The following is a 12,920-nucleotide window of genomic DNA, read 5'->3' as shown; positions in this document are numbered from 1 at the left end:
GCATGCCACTCCAATGCACATATGTTGAGTCCACTGGGGAGGAGTCTTGTGAGCACTGTGGAAGGTCAGGGAGGACTGCTTGTCCTACAGAGAGAGATTGCCATGCAGGCTGTTTGTGCCCTGGCTGTCTTCTGTCTCATTGATATTCTTGTCCAGGCCAACCTGACAAGAGACCTTTGTTGAAGGGGCCAGGAAGAAAGCTGCTAGGTGTGTGTGTGTGTGTGTGTGTGTGTGTGTGTGTGTGTGTGTGTGTGTGTGTGTGTGTGTGTGAGAGAGAGAGAGAGAGAGAATCATCCTTGTGAACAGACAGATCACCACACAGCTGAGGACAAGGAGGGGACAATAAACATTTTTCAGCTGAAAGACCTTCCAGTTCTGCGTGATGATGATGGTGATGATTGTGGTGATGACGTAGCTACTAACACTTACTGAACACTCACTCAGTACCAGGCCCCTCATACACATACATCATTACCACGTCATCTAAGCCTAGGAGAGAGGTACCATTATCAACCCATTTTACAGATGAGCAAACTGAGGCTCCAGGAGGCAAAGCCACTTGCTGATTGCTACACAGCTAATAAACAACACAACCAAGATTTAAATCTTGGCCCCCTGGGTCTTAACTACCTGACACTCTATGCCAAAAGGTCATAAATGGATGACAGGGGAAAGTAATAAAGGAAGGTAATACAGAACTAGGTTTGGATTGTAGGTTTGGGAGTCAGACTGCCTGGATTCCAAGACCAGCTCCTCTCTCTTACTGCCTGAGTAGTCTTGGGCAAGTGACAACCTTGTGTGTCTCAGCTTCCCTTTCTGCAAGATAGGAATGATAATAGTATTCACCTCCTGTGAGGTTTGGCACTTGCTCAGGGCTCAGTGGCTGTTAGCCATTCTGGCTATATTATTGTTCCCTGGGAACCTACCACATCCAAGCACATGCTAGCAACTTTTAGTGCATTTTCACGGTGATCTTCATGCACTCTTCCTACTGGTCCTATGGAAATAGGTATTGTCCCCATCTGCAAATGAAGAAACTGAGGATAGGAAAGGGAATGCGGAAAGAAGGGAGAGGAGAGGGTCGTGGGAAAGACAGAAAGCTGCCAGAGAGGAAAAAGCTCGGCCAGCTTTCCCCTCCCCTTTGGAAGCCCAGGGTCAGGGGGCGGGTCCCGGAGGAGGCGTGGCCGGCCCTGGGGCCCCATTGGCTGCCCAGAGTGGCCGGGGGAATAAAGCTCCGGGCTCGGTGGTCCCCAGTACCAGTCCACTGTGTCCCTCAGCCTCTCCGTGGGATCCCGCCCTCCCTCGCTCACTCTGCCGGGCCGCCCCGCTCGATCGCCTAGCCCAGTAAGTGGCCTCATCCTCTGTCTCGCCCAGAGACTGGAGTGTCTTAGGCCAGCGCCGTGGTTTTCCAGGGGTAGAAGGAGAGACAGAAAGAGTCATAAAAACCCATACTTTGGAGCCAGACTGCCTAAGTTCGCGTCCAGTTCTGTGCCTCAGTTTCCTCATCTTTAAAATGGGAATAACAGTAGAACCTTCTTCCTATGGTGATTGTGAGGGTGAAATGAGATATGCACTTGAAGTGCCCAGTCCAGATGGTTCGTATTTACTGAGCACTTACTATACCAAGTTGAGGGAAGTGGTGACTTCCATCCAGGGGCACTGCTCAGGCAGATGCTCCCCCTCCCTCCCAACCTCTTCCGAAGTGGTGAGTTCCAGCAGGGTAGGGTGGGTCTGGCAGGCCGAGAGGGGTTTACTGATGCCCTCTACATGCAGTCCCAGCAGAGGGTGGGGGACCTTCAAGGGGAGCCCTTACCAAAGCATCCGATGGCACAGACTGAGAAGGGTTGTGGGAGGTGCTTCTCAAATCCACCTAAAGGGTCCCCAACCAGGAGGGCTTCCTGAGGTCAGGGCTTTAATGTCAGTCAGGAATGGCATTGTTGGGGGTTGGCTAACCTCCAGGAGATGAAAGTTAATTGAAACAGATTTGGGGATGCCCCTGATTTGGAGTGTCCCTGTCTCTGACTTTTAAGAGATCTAAGTGACGTGGGTGTTTAAATGCCCCCCCAGCTGTTAGCTAACTCCGATAGACATGGGCTGCCCCTGTTTGGGAGGTGCTAAGGCTGGTGCAGTGGTAGGGGTTTCCACCCCTCACTTTTCTTCTGACCAAGGAGTATCTGGGCCAGTCTAGAAGGGGTGTCTGAGCCACCCATGCCCAGGTCAGGGGGACTGGACCAGGCGGTGTCGTTGGAGATGGGGACACTGGCTGGCAACTCTCTTGTGGTCTTCTCAGATTGCAGAGGAAGGAGGAACGAAATAGTCTCTCCTGGCTATTGAAATCTCCCCTAGGACTCTGTCTTCTTCAGAGGATCTACTAAGTGTAGAGTATAAATGTCTTGACACAATAATTAAGAAAGTGCACTGGTGGCACCTGTGGTTCAGTGAGTAAGGTGTCGGCCCCATATACTGAGAGTAGCGAGTTCGAACCCGGCCCCCACCAAACTGCAACAAAAAATAGCTGGATGTTGTGGCGGACACCTGTAGTCCCAGCTACTCAGGAGTCTAAGGCAGGAGAATCTCCTAAGCCCAAGAGCTGGAGGTTGCTGTGAGCTGTGACACCATATCACTCTACTGGGGGTGACAAAGTGAAACGCTATCTCTAAAAAAAAAAATAAGAAAGAAAAGAAAAAGTGCGGTGGGCTATGTTGACCAGTTTGTTGTAAGTATTTCAAATTGAATATAAAACCATCACATTGTACCCCATAAATGCATTGATGTACACAGCTATGATTTAATTAAAAAAAAAAAAGGAAAAGCTGGGTGGGCAGACATGTCTGTAGCAAGACTCTTGAGCCACTTCAACTGCTTCATCATCCACAGCCTGTCCATAAGGGGGAGCCCAAGCCACACCCATCGGCCCTGAAGAGAACCTGGGCCCTGGAGCCGACTGCCTGAGCTCAAATCCTGCCTCCCCTACTTGCCACGGTGTTACTTTGTACAAGTCACATTAATATTCTAGTTCCTATTGCTGTGTAGTAAACAATCCAAAAACATAGTTCTGTTAACTTAGAACAGCAGCCGTTATTTGGGGGCTCAACTGGGCTCAGGGAGGCAGTTCTCACTCGGAGTCTCTCATACGGCTGTACAGTGACAGTGGCCAAACTCAGGTCCTCTCAGGAAGCCTTCCTCCTTCTGGTGTGTGGCACTTGATGCTGGCTGCCAACTGGGACCTCAGCAAAGCTGTCAGGACACATCCATGTAGCCCCCACATGTGGCCTGTGCTTCCTCCCAACATGGCAGGGGCTGCCCAAAGGAGACCAGGTGGAGGCCATGTCACCTTTTCTGACTCAGCCTTGAGAGCAGTGGTGTGATAGAACAGGCCCATGCAGGCTCCAAGGAGCAGGTCATGCCCATCTCTTCCCAACTGCTCTCTGGTAGTCTGGCACTGACCCTAGTAGGTACATGCACATCGTGGAAACTGGCACATGCTATGAATCAGGGCTTTCCTTTCCTTTGGAGAGTTGATTGCTAAACATTTACCAGCACACCACTGCTTGGAAGTCACATAGTGCCACTTCCACTGCAGTCACAGAAGCTCAGGGTTCAAGGGGAGAAAACCTAGGCTCCACCTCTCATTGAGAAAAGCAACACTGGGCTTGGCACCTGTAGCTCAGCGGTTAGGGCGCTGGCCACATACTGGAGCTGGCAGGTTTGAACCTGGCCTTGGCCTGCTAAACAACAATGACAACTACAACAAAGAAATAGCTGGGCATTGTGGTGGGCGCCTGTCGTCCCAGCTACTTGAGAGGCTAAGGCAAGAGAATCAATTAAAGGCTTGGTGCTTGTGGCTGAAGTGGCTAAGGCACCAGCCACATACACCTGAGCTGGCGGATTCGAATCCAGCCCGGGCCTGCCAAACAACAATGACGACTGCAACCAAAAAAATAGCCAGGCATTGTGGCAGGTGCCTGTGGTCCCAGCTACTTGGGAGGGTGAGGCAAGAGAATCGCTTAAGCCCAGGAGTTGGAGGTTGCTGTGAGCTGTGATGCCACAGCACTCAATCGAGGGCAACACAGTGGAACTGTGTCTCAAAAAAAAAGCAACACTGCATTGTGAGAAGTGTGTGTGACACCAGAAGAGCTCAAGGTGGCCACCCTGGAAAGTGCAGCCTGAGCCTGTTTCCCCATCAGCCACATCGTAGGATTGTGAGGAGGAGTAAATGAATTAACAGCCGTAAAATGTCACATAGTGGAACTTGTCCTAACTGGATGCTGGGCTTTCCTAAGTTAGTTTTTTTTCTCTCTCCTTTTATTCATTTTTTAAAAAAAAAAAATTTTTTTTTTTTTGAGACGGAGTCTCCTTGTGTTGCCCAGGCTAGAGTGCCATGGCATCAGCCCAGTTCACAGTAACATCACACTCCGGGGCTCAAGTAATCATCCTGCCTCAGCCTTCCGAGTAGCTAGGACTGCAGGTGCCCACCATCCTAGGTTATTTTTTAAAGAGTATTTTAAATAAGTAACATAAGCACATGGTAAAACATTCAAACAGCACAAAAGGTGTGCTACAGATCCAGGTACAGCTCTTCCCAGAGGCCTCTGCCCTGACCAGTTTTGTATGTGTTTCCTGAGATGTTCTGTGCACGTGAACATCCGTGGATGCATATGTGTGTCCCTGCATTTTTTACGTAAGTAGACTATTCCCAATGTCCTGCCTTTGCTTAACCATCTTTAGTTCACTCTGGATCAGCTCACGCAAATCCACCTCTGTCTCCTGATTTTTGAAAGCTTTAAGGTCTGAATATGATTTCAGCATGGTGTGTAAGATGTGCAGGAGTCAGGGCAGGGGGAAATTCTTCTCCCAATTTTACAGACGAGAGAGCTGAGGCTGTGGGGGGGATTACCTGTCTGATGTCACATGGTGAGTAGGTGGCCAACTTGAGATTTGAACCCAGGTCTCCAAGACGCTGTCTGGGAGGTGAAGGAAGAGGTCACACTGTCCACTGGAAGGCAGCTGCTGGCACCAGGGCCAGCTCTCCTGACCCTCTGGGTTTCTTTCTTTTCTCCCAGAAATGACATCAGGAGAACCCCTGCATGTGAAGACGCCCATCCGTGACAGCATGGCCCTATCAAAAGTGGCAGGCACCAGTGTCTACCTCAAGATGGACAGTGCCCAGCCCTCTGGCTCCTTCAAGATCCGGGGCATCGGGCACCTCTGCAAAACGGTACAAGACAGGGTCTACATCATCCAGGCAGCGGGTGGTGGTAACAAGTCCTCCTTCCAGGAATTCCAGGGTAGGCTACTAAGTGTCCACCATTAGGGCCTCTCTTGTTAAGGGGCACCCATCTGGGATCAATGGGCCAACCCCAGAGCCATCAGATGCTTCTTCCTCCACCCTTCCCTGAGCCAATCATTTTGGAGAGGGAAGAGGCAGTCTGAGTCTAGGACAGACCAAATTCTAAATGAAGGAGGAAGAGGTCAGGGTCGAAATCACTGGAAGATATTCCAGGTGGGAAGGAAGGAGCCAGGCAGGGACTGGGAGGGGGCCTGATCTGCTCCTCTTGTCTCTGCAGTGGGCTGAGCAAGGCTGTGAACACTTTGTCTGCTCCTCGGGTAAGTGCTCGGCTCCCCACTCCCACCCTCTGCTGCGTGTCCTGGGACAGGCCCTCCAACTCTCTGGGCCCCAGCGATGAGCCATTGCAAACATTTGTGGAAGTCCCAGTCTGGAATTCTAGGGGGAGGCCAGTGGTCACCCTAGGGTTAGAGGAGAATCCAGAGCCCCACGTTGCTCCCAGACCCTTCCTCATACACACACTCTCCACTCCTACCCCTGGCAGCGGGCAACGCAGGCATGGCGGCTGCATATGCTGCCAGGAGACTGGGCATCCCTGCCACCATCGTCGTGCCCAGCACCACACCTGCACTCACTATTGAGCGACTCAAGAATGAAGGCTCCACGGTCAAGGTGGTGGGTGAGGTGAGTGTTGACCCAGGACAGGGGCCACAGAGGGTACTTGGTGGCTGGACAGAGTCTCCCCAGTGCCTCACCCCTCCTGTCTCCCTGGTGTGCTTACAGATGTTGGATGAAGCCTTTGAGCTGGCCAAGGCCCTGGCGAAGAACAACCCAGGCTGGGTCTACATTCCCCCCTTCGATGACCCCCTCATCTGGTACGTGGAGTTCAGGATCACCTGGTGTAGGTGGCAGCTACCCCTTCATCACTGGGCCCCGTCATCATGCCCCGCAGCTGCCATGTGTGTGCACAGACCCTCCCACTGGGGTGAACACCATCAAGTACAAGTGTGAGTGTGCACACACACAGAGACACCACACAGGTAGACACATGTGCACCAAATGCCTGTTTTCTATAGCTCTGCACACAAAACACATCCAAGAGCAAACACATGGGCCTGGAGCGGTGGCTCACACCTGTAATCTCAGCACTCTGGGAGGCCGAGGTGGGAGGATTTTTTGAGCTCAGAGCAAGAGTGAGACCCCATCTCTACTAAGAATAGAAAAATTAGTTGAGCGTCATGACGGGCACCTGTAGTCCCAGATACCAGGAGGCTGAGGCAGGAGGATCGCTTGAGCCCATCAGCTGTCTGGGATGAAGTCAAGTGCAAACCTGAGCTGGTGTGTCCTGGGCCCCTGCCTGGTGTCTCCAGGAAGCCCATCCCTGACCTGCCACCCACTCTCATCCCCTCTAGGGAAGGCCACACTTCCATTGTGAAGGAGCTGAAGGAGACCCTGAGTGCAAAGCCAGGGGCCATCGTGCTGTCAGTGGGTGGTGGGGGTCTGCTGTGTGGAGTGGTCCAGGGGCTGCAGGAGGTGGGCTGGGGGGACGTGCCCATCATCGCCATGGAGACCTTCGGCGCCCACAGCTTCCACGCCGCGACTGCAGCGGGCAAGCTCGTTTCTCTGCCTAAGATTACCAGGTGAGCAGCTGGGGCGCCTCCTCCAGGTGTCCAGCAAGAATGGGGGATACATGCACCCCTCAGTTCTGGCTTCAAGGTAGACACTCATTTTGCAGGTGAGGAAACTGAGACTTTGGTCATTTGCCCAGAGTCACACAGTGAGTGGTACAACGGGCACCCAAACCCAATCTATTGACTCTGGTGACGCTGTACCATGTCACACTTATTTGCACAAAAGTCTAATATTGATCATTTGTTAAACACAGCTCTTGTTCCCAAGGAGTTCATATCACAGTCCTAAACTGCTGACAGATGGTGTTTAATTACACAAAGCTCAAAATAACAATGGCTTAAGCAGGATTGAACTTTATTTCTGTCATATAACAACAAAATCTAGAGATGGACAGTCCAGGAGCAACTCCATGAAGGCAGGGTCCCAGGGCCCTTGAGTTTGTTGCCCTACCATCCTTAGCATGTGGCCTTATGGTCCAAAAGGGCTGCCTGAGTGCCAACTATCACACCCACATCCAATCTCACAAGAAGAAAGCAAGGAGAGGCTATGCTCCACCCTTTAAAGACAGACACAGACACACTTCCACTTACCTCTTACTGGCCAGAACTTAGTTCCATGGCCACACCTAGCTGTAAGTGAGGCTAGAATATATCTTTATACCAAAAGTTCATGTGTGCAGCTAGAAGGGATGTTCTGGCAGATAATAGACTCTGATGTAGACAGGGAGAAGACTGAGTCCACGTAAGAACTTCTAGATTCCTGAGCCCGGTAGCAGAGCTGCTGTGTTGGCTTCTGCTCCCACTCTAGGGACCAAAGAAGCCCTGGCTGAGTGCCTACTGGGAGCCATGTGCTGCCTAAGGGCTGAGGGGGCCCACGCCCTCAAGATGCTTATGGATGAGGAGGGGAAATGAGAGGGAGCTGAGCCAGGAATAGAACCAGAGGTCACTCAGGGAAGTTTGGGACAGCATCAGATGTTGCTTACCAGTGCAGGTGCTAGACTTATGCAGATCCTATTCCCAGAGCCAGGGCCACCACTCCCTAGGCATGTGACTTTGGGCAAGTACATTCTCTGCCTCTGTTTCCCCTTCTATAAAATGGAACCAATTGGTAACAGCAAAGTTGTTGTGACAATTAAATCGTGTTTGTGAAGTGTTTGGCACCTAACACTTTCTCAAGATGTCCTAAGTTTGAGAATTCCACACAGAGCCATGGAGCTGAGTAGTCTCCCTGGAGGACTCCTTGGAGGAAGTGGCCTTATTCCTGAGCCTTCAGGGACAGGGCACGATGTGGACAGGCAGAACAGTGAGAGTTAGCCAGGTGGGGGGTCACTACCTGGAGCAAAGACTGGAGCTGGGAAGTCCTAGCAGACAAAAGGTCCTTTTAGACATTCACTCCTGACTCACTGTTGAACAGAATAGGATGCTATTTACTCCCAATTCAATCTGTGCCTTATTAGAAGACACCCCCCCCACCCCACCCACACACACACCAGCTTGAAGAGGCCCTGGGGCTTTTCAGCACTGTGCAGCTCAGAGGTTACGCCTACTCGGTCTCTGCCTCCGCTTCTCTCTGCTGTTTCCTCCATGTCCAAGTCCTTCTCTGTCCCCATCTCTCTTAGTGTTGCCAAGGCACTGGGTGTGAAGACTGTGGGAGCTCAGGCCCTGAAGCTGTTCCAGGAACACCCCATTTTCCCCGAAGTTATCTCAGACCAGGAGGCTGTGGCCGCCATTGAGAAGTTTGTGGGTAGGTACCAAATCCTCTCAAGAGCTAGATGCTGGCTGTCCACTTGGTGTGTCAAGGGATCCCACTCACCCCAGCTTTTCTTCACAATTCTGTCTTCCATTCCTGCCTAGAACACCCCATTAATGGAAGACACTATTATACAATACAATGTAAAAATAGAAAAGTGAAAGCCACAAATGAAGAAGCCTGATAACCATGGCAGTGGGGAACAATAATGGAATATTTAAAACGTTGATTCTGAGATTCCTGGTAACCAGGGTAAAAAAAGCACAGGACTCAAAAGTTGGACTCAGAGGTGGGTCTGTAACTAAGTTGGACTCTTCCTAGGTTCAGCCTAGAGGACAGGGATGACAGAAGAAAAAAAAATCCTGGCAGAGCGGCTCATGCCTATAATCCCAACACTTTGGGAGGCCGAGAAGAGAGGATTGTTTGAGGCCAGGAGTTCAAGACCAGCCTGGGCAACATAGCAAAACTCTGTCTTTAAAAAAAAAAAATTATTTTAATTATCCAGGTGTGGTGGTACATGCCTGTAGTCCCAGCTTCTTGGGAGGCTGAGACAGGAGGATCTCTTGAGCCCAGGAGTTTGAGGTTATAATGCACTATGATTGCCCCACTGCAACTCAGCCTGGGCTTACAGAGACCCTGTCACTAAATTTAAAAAAAAAAAAAAAAGTAGCATGTATTCTGCCATTTAATTCTCCTGTATCTGCAGCTAACTCAGTTAATTAACCAACAGCATTCTTGCTCAGATGATAACTCAGAATCAAAACAGCACTCAGGCAATCATGATCATTTTACCAGTGTTAGCACTCATATGCCCCAGGCCCCGGCTCAGGCTTAGAAGGTCCCACCTAGGGTGACGATGGGAGGTTTGGTCTAGAACCTGAGCCTGTGACCAGAGCTGAGAGCATTCCCCAGCCCTGCCAGTGGCCTGACAGTACCCCCACACTCTGGGGACATAGGCCACACCCTTGCCTGGTCCCTTCTCTGGCAGATGATGAGAAGATCCTGGTGGAGCCCGCCTGTGGGGCGGCCCTGGCCGCCGTCTACAGCCGCGTGGTGCAGAAGCTGCAAGGGGAGGGGAAGCTCCGAGTCCCCCTGCGGTCACTAGTGGTCATCGTCTGTGGGGGCAGCAACATCAGCCTGGCCCAGCTGCGGGCCCTCAAGGAACAGCTGGGCATGAAGAATGGGCTGCCCAAGTGAGGACCCTTACCTACATGTCCTCTCCTAGCCCAGGAGACCCCCAGAGGGGCTGGAGTTTTATCCAGCAGCTCATTGTAAATATTTTTGTTTGGTTGTGAGCCTGAGGCCCCTGGGCTGGCAGGTTAGCTTCTTGTTGTCATAAGCCCACTGTGCAGAGGCTGGAAGGTCAGTGGCCAGTGAGGCTGAGATGGGGCTCTTTGGCATCTCTGTGACTGCTCTGTGCCCGTCCTTGGCCACTCTGCTGGAATGACAACTGTCCACAAATATGCCAGGTCCCCAGAGCTGGGTGGGTGCGGTAGCCCTGCCTGAGCCTTTCCCCCTGGCAAGGTGGACAGGGCCTCAATCCAGAGTTGAAGAACTGTCTTATCCTTCCTTCCAAGAAGCCCAATCCCCACATTTACTTGTTTTTCTAAAATGTAAGCTTTTTCATTGAAAATTATGTATTTATGAAACCAACCAAGAGTCTTTTTCTCTGAGTTTTTCCATTACCAGCTGCCCTCTGCCCTCCCCACCTCCCACCCGACCAAGTCTGCTCTCAGCCCGGCTCTCAACTGTGGGCATACCTCACTCACCCCACTCACCACACCCCACAGCAAAGCCAGGGCCCGGACTCCAGCTGGGCTTGTGTGCTGGGAGGAGACATCCTCGAACCACAGGGAGCAGATGGCTAAACAAGAGGGACTCTGGGTGGGACAGAAGCTGCCTCTGTTGCAGGAAGAACCAGTGGCAGGCAGGTGAGGCTGATCTCGCTCTGATGAGAAAGCCTTCCTATGAGTCAGAATGATTTCACCACAGACCCACGGAGAGGGGAAGGTGCAAACTGGCATTGGACACCCACCTCTGGGACAGGGAAGGGGTGGGTAGACTTGAGGTCAATGTCACACAAACCTTAAAAAATGGAATCTTCTCTTCCAACTAAAGCAGCAGCTGAAGGCCCAGTATAAGAGACAAAGAGGAATGGCAGGGGCGGACTCAAGGGCACGGAGGGATGCCACACACACATACCAACCACCACTCAGGAATGTCCCCTCACCTCCTATAGCAGCCTCTAGGGTGCTTTGGGGGGACCCCAAGTTCAAAGTGAAGTTTAAGAACCATTCTGATCTGCTTGGGCTTGTAGGCCCCCACCCCCCTATAAATGCTAGGGCTGCAAAGTTTCAAGGACGGAGTGGGAAACCCATCCCAAAGCCACTTGGAGGCAGGCTGACCTGCATGCCACTCAGGAGGGGCAGCACATGCACCTTAAGAACCTGGGGCCAGTGACATGAGGGAGGGCTGGTAGAGACGGGGAATCAAGTCACCCACAGGGCCCCAGATTCCCAAAATCTGTTGGGAATAGGATTGCTTCTGTTTCCACTGTCCCCACCTGAGCCAAGCATGAAACCCCAAAAGGGGCAAGGCACCCAGAGACCTCTGCCTGCTAGAGGAGGCGCCGCAGCAATGCAGGCTGGGGCAGACTAGTGGCTAGAGCTTTGGCCTTTAGGGGAGTGCAGACCCACAGATGGACCTGTAGCTGCCACCCCAAAGCTGATGATTGTGGGAAACTCCCAGCATCCAGAGGCCAAGTGCAGCTGCCCCCATAATGTAGGTCAGCTGAAGTCCCAGTGTGGGGAAAACGGCACGAACTCCCCACACTCTGCTGTGTCAGCCTGGCTTCATGACCAATCCCACCTCCCAAGACACTGAAAGAGAGGCCAGAATCATTCTAGGGAATAACTAGAGTGACCCTAGGCAAGTTCCACCACCCTGAGCCTCTGCTTGCTCTTCTGTCAAATCGACAGGAGTGGCACACGGCAGATGTTGATCCCTGTTCCGCCTGTACTGTCACAAGGAGATGGGGAAAGAGGGCTGGGCCCCAATCCTGGCTCCGACGGGCCCAGGTCTGGAGACTTTGGGCACATCACTTTTCCCTCCCCACATCACCTTCCTCATCTGCAAAACACAAGTGAAGATCCCAGGCTCACCCTCCTAACAGGGCCGTCACCAGAACACTGAGACTTGGAGCATGAAAATGCTCTTCTAGGGAGTTGGGAAATGCACTGGCAGGAAGTTAAGTTTTTAAAACCACAAGTTATCAGTTCCCAGATGGCAGGGGCTGTGAAGATACAGTGAGGAGAAAAAGCAAATCCAACCCTGGCCTCCAACTGTGCTTAATTTTCTCCACAGCACTTATCAGCACATTATAGCTGCACGTTTATTTATTTTGTTTGTTGTCTCCCCAAGGCGAACTTCTGGGGAGAAGGGAGTCTCTTTACCTTTTCTTACAAGGTACCCTGGGACCTAACAGCACCTGGTGTGAACTAGGGGCTTAGTAAGTATTTGTCAATGAATGAATATTAGTGTGTGAGGCCCCATGTGGGCTGCATCACACTACCCAGGGAAATGCTGTTCATCATTACCCCATTTTACAGATGAAGTAATCAAGGCTCAGAGACATTGAGCCCACAGCTAGTAAGATGTGGAGACACGATTCAAACCCAGTGCTTTCCACTCCCCAAAAGCACACAGGACTGGGAGCTATGCATAAGAGCAGACAGGGAGGGCGCCGTTTGTGTGGGTCCACACCTAGCGGGAACATACAGGATGGTGGGGATGGTTAACAGGGCCCCAGGAGGACCCAGAACGCCTGGATGGATGGAGAGCTGGATAGATGGATATGGATGGATGGATGAAAAATGAATAGACAGGTGGATGTGGGCTGTCAATGGATGGATGAGTAGAGGTGTGTAGATGGAGGATTGGGTGCATAGATGGATGAGTGGGTGGGTGGACAAATAGGTGGATGGACAGAAGTTAGGCGGGTGGATGGTTGGATGAGTGATAAATGGATGAATAGGTGGATGGATGGATGTTGGATAGGTAGCAGCATGGAAGATGGATGGACAGATGGATATAGATGGGTGGGAGGCTGTACAGATGGACATGGAGAAGTGGGATGGAGATGAGTGAATGGACAGAAGGACAGACAGAAGCTGTAAATGGTGCAGAACCCAAACCTGAGAGAAGAAAAGGTGCCATCCCCACCTTCCCCACTGCCCCAAGAAGCACAGCACAG

The 12,920-nt window shown here is 51.7% G+C and overlaps 1 protein-coding gene across 1 annotated transcript; it reads left to right on the top strand.

The window, feature by feature from the left end:
- The first annotated feature begins 1,224 nt into the window (after positions 1-1,224).
- On the top strand, positions 1,225-12,795 carry SDS (serine dehydratase). The gene is made up of 8 exons (XM_053587400.1): positions 1,225-1,344; positions 5,064-5,218; positions 5,568-5,607; positions 5,832-5,971; positions 6,071-6,162; positions 6,700-6,927; positions 8,538-8,662; positions 9,657-12,795. The coding sequence occupies exons 2-8, from the start codon at positions 5,066-5,068 to the stop codon at positions 9,863-9,865; spliced, it is 987 nt and encodes a 328-aa protein (XP_053443375.1). The 5' UTR covers positions 1,225-1,344; positions 5,064-5,065; the 3' UTR covers positions 9,866-12,795.
- The last annotated feature ends 125 nt before the right edge of the window (positions 12,796-12,920 follow it).

The sequence above is a fragment of the Nycticebus coucang genome, chromosome 4 (genome assembly GCF_027406575.1).
Source record: "Nycticebus coucang isolate mNycCou1 chromosome 4, mNycCou1.pri, whole genome shotgun sequence".
Classification (NCBI taxonomy): Eukaryota; Metazoa; Chordata; class Mammalia; order Primates; family Lorisidae; genus Nycticebus; species Nycticebus coucang.
Note: the sequence above shows the minus strand (reverse complement) of the source record. Positions and strands in the feature narration are given on the sequence as shown.